Source organism: Tigriopus californicus, chromosome 7 (genome assembly GCF_007210705.1).
Source record: "Tigriopus californicus strain San Diego chromosome 7, Tcal_SD_v2.1, whole genome shotgun sequence".
Classification (NCBI taxonomy): Eukaryota; Metazoa; Arthropoda; class Copepoda; order Harpacticoida; family Harpacticidae; genus Tigriopus; species Tigriopus californicus.
This window is the reverse complement of record NC_081446.1, coordinates 12,604,094-12,604,519: the sequence shown is the minus strand read 5'-3', so window position 1 is coordinate 12,604,519 and position 426 is coordinate 12,604,094. Positions and strand designations below refer to the sequence as shown.

The following is a 426-nucleotide window of genomic DNA, read 5'->3' as shown; positions in this document are numbered from 1 at the left end:
GCCATTCATCATGACCCAAGTCCAGTCCATATTGGCGGGCAACATGCCCGAGGACATTGAGAAAGGAGGTGAGTCCATCCATCCATCCATCCATCCAGCGTTCTCAACGCCATGGAGAACCATTATAGACTCGTCCAGAGCATCCGATACCCTCTGCTCACCGGAGGGTCTTCAATGCAATGCATTCCTATGAGCACATTTCACCCGCATGAACTTGATGTGAAGAGTACCCAAATGTGGAGGACCAACTTGGTTGGCTCTCTATCCTTGAGAGAAGGACTCCAAAAAGAGAGTCAGGTCCAGGTCACTCAAAACCTGAGGAGACGTGACATCATTGGAGGACACAAAAGGACCGTAGTTACCATGACCAGTTCTTGCCAGACTCCCTTGTCTGACGAGGCTGGGAGAGATCAGTCCTAGGTATCC

General features: G+C 50.7%; 1 protein-coding gene across 2 annotated transcripts in view; it reads left to right on the top strand.

Moving 5' to 3' along the window:
- The first annotated feature begins 6 nt into the window (after positions 1 to 6).
- LOC131883681 (V-type proton ATPase subunit H-like) overlaps positions 7 to 426 on the top strand; it is an 8,034-nt gene continuing 7,614 nt past the window's right edge. For both annotated transcript variants that reach the window (XM_059231199.1, XM_059231198.1), the window contains exon 1: positions 7 to 68. In XM_059231199.1, coding sequence (XP_059087182.1) covers positions 11 to 68 — 58 coding nt within the window. In that variant the 5' untranslated portion in view covers positions 7 to 10. The remainder of the gene's footprint in view (positions 69 to 426) is intronic.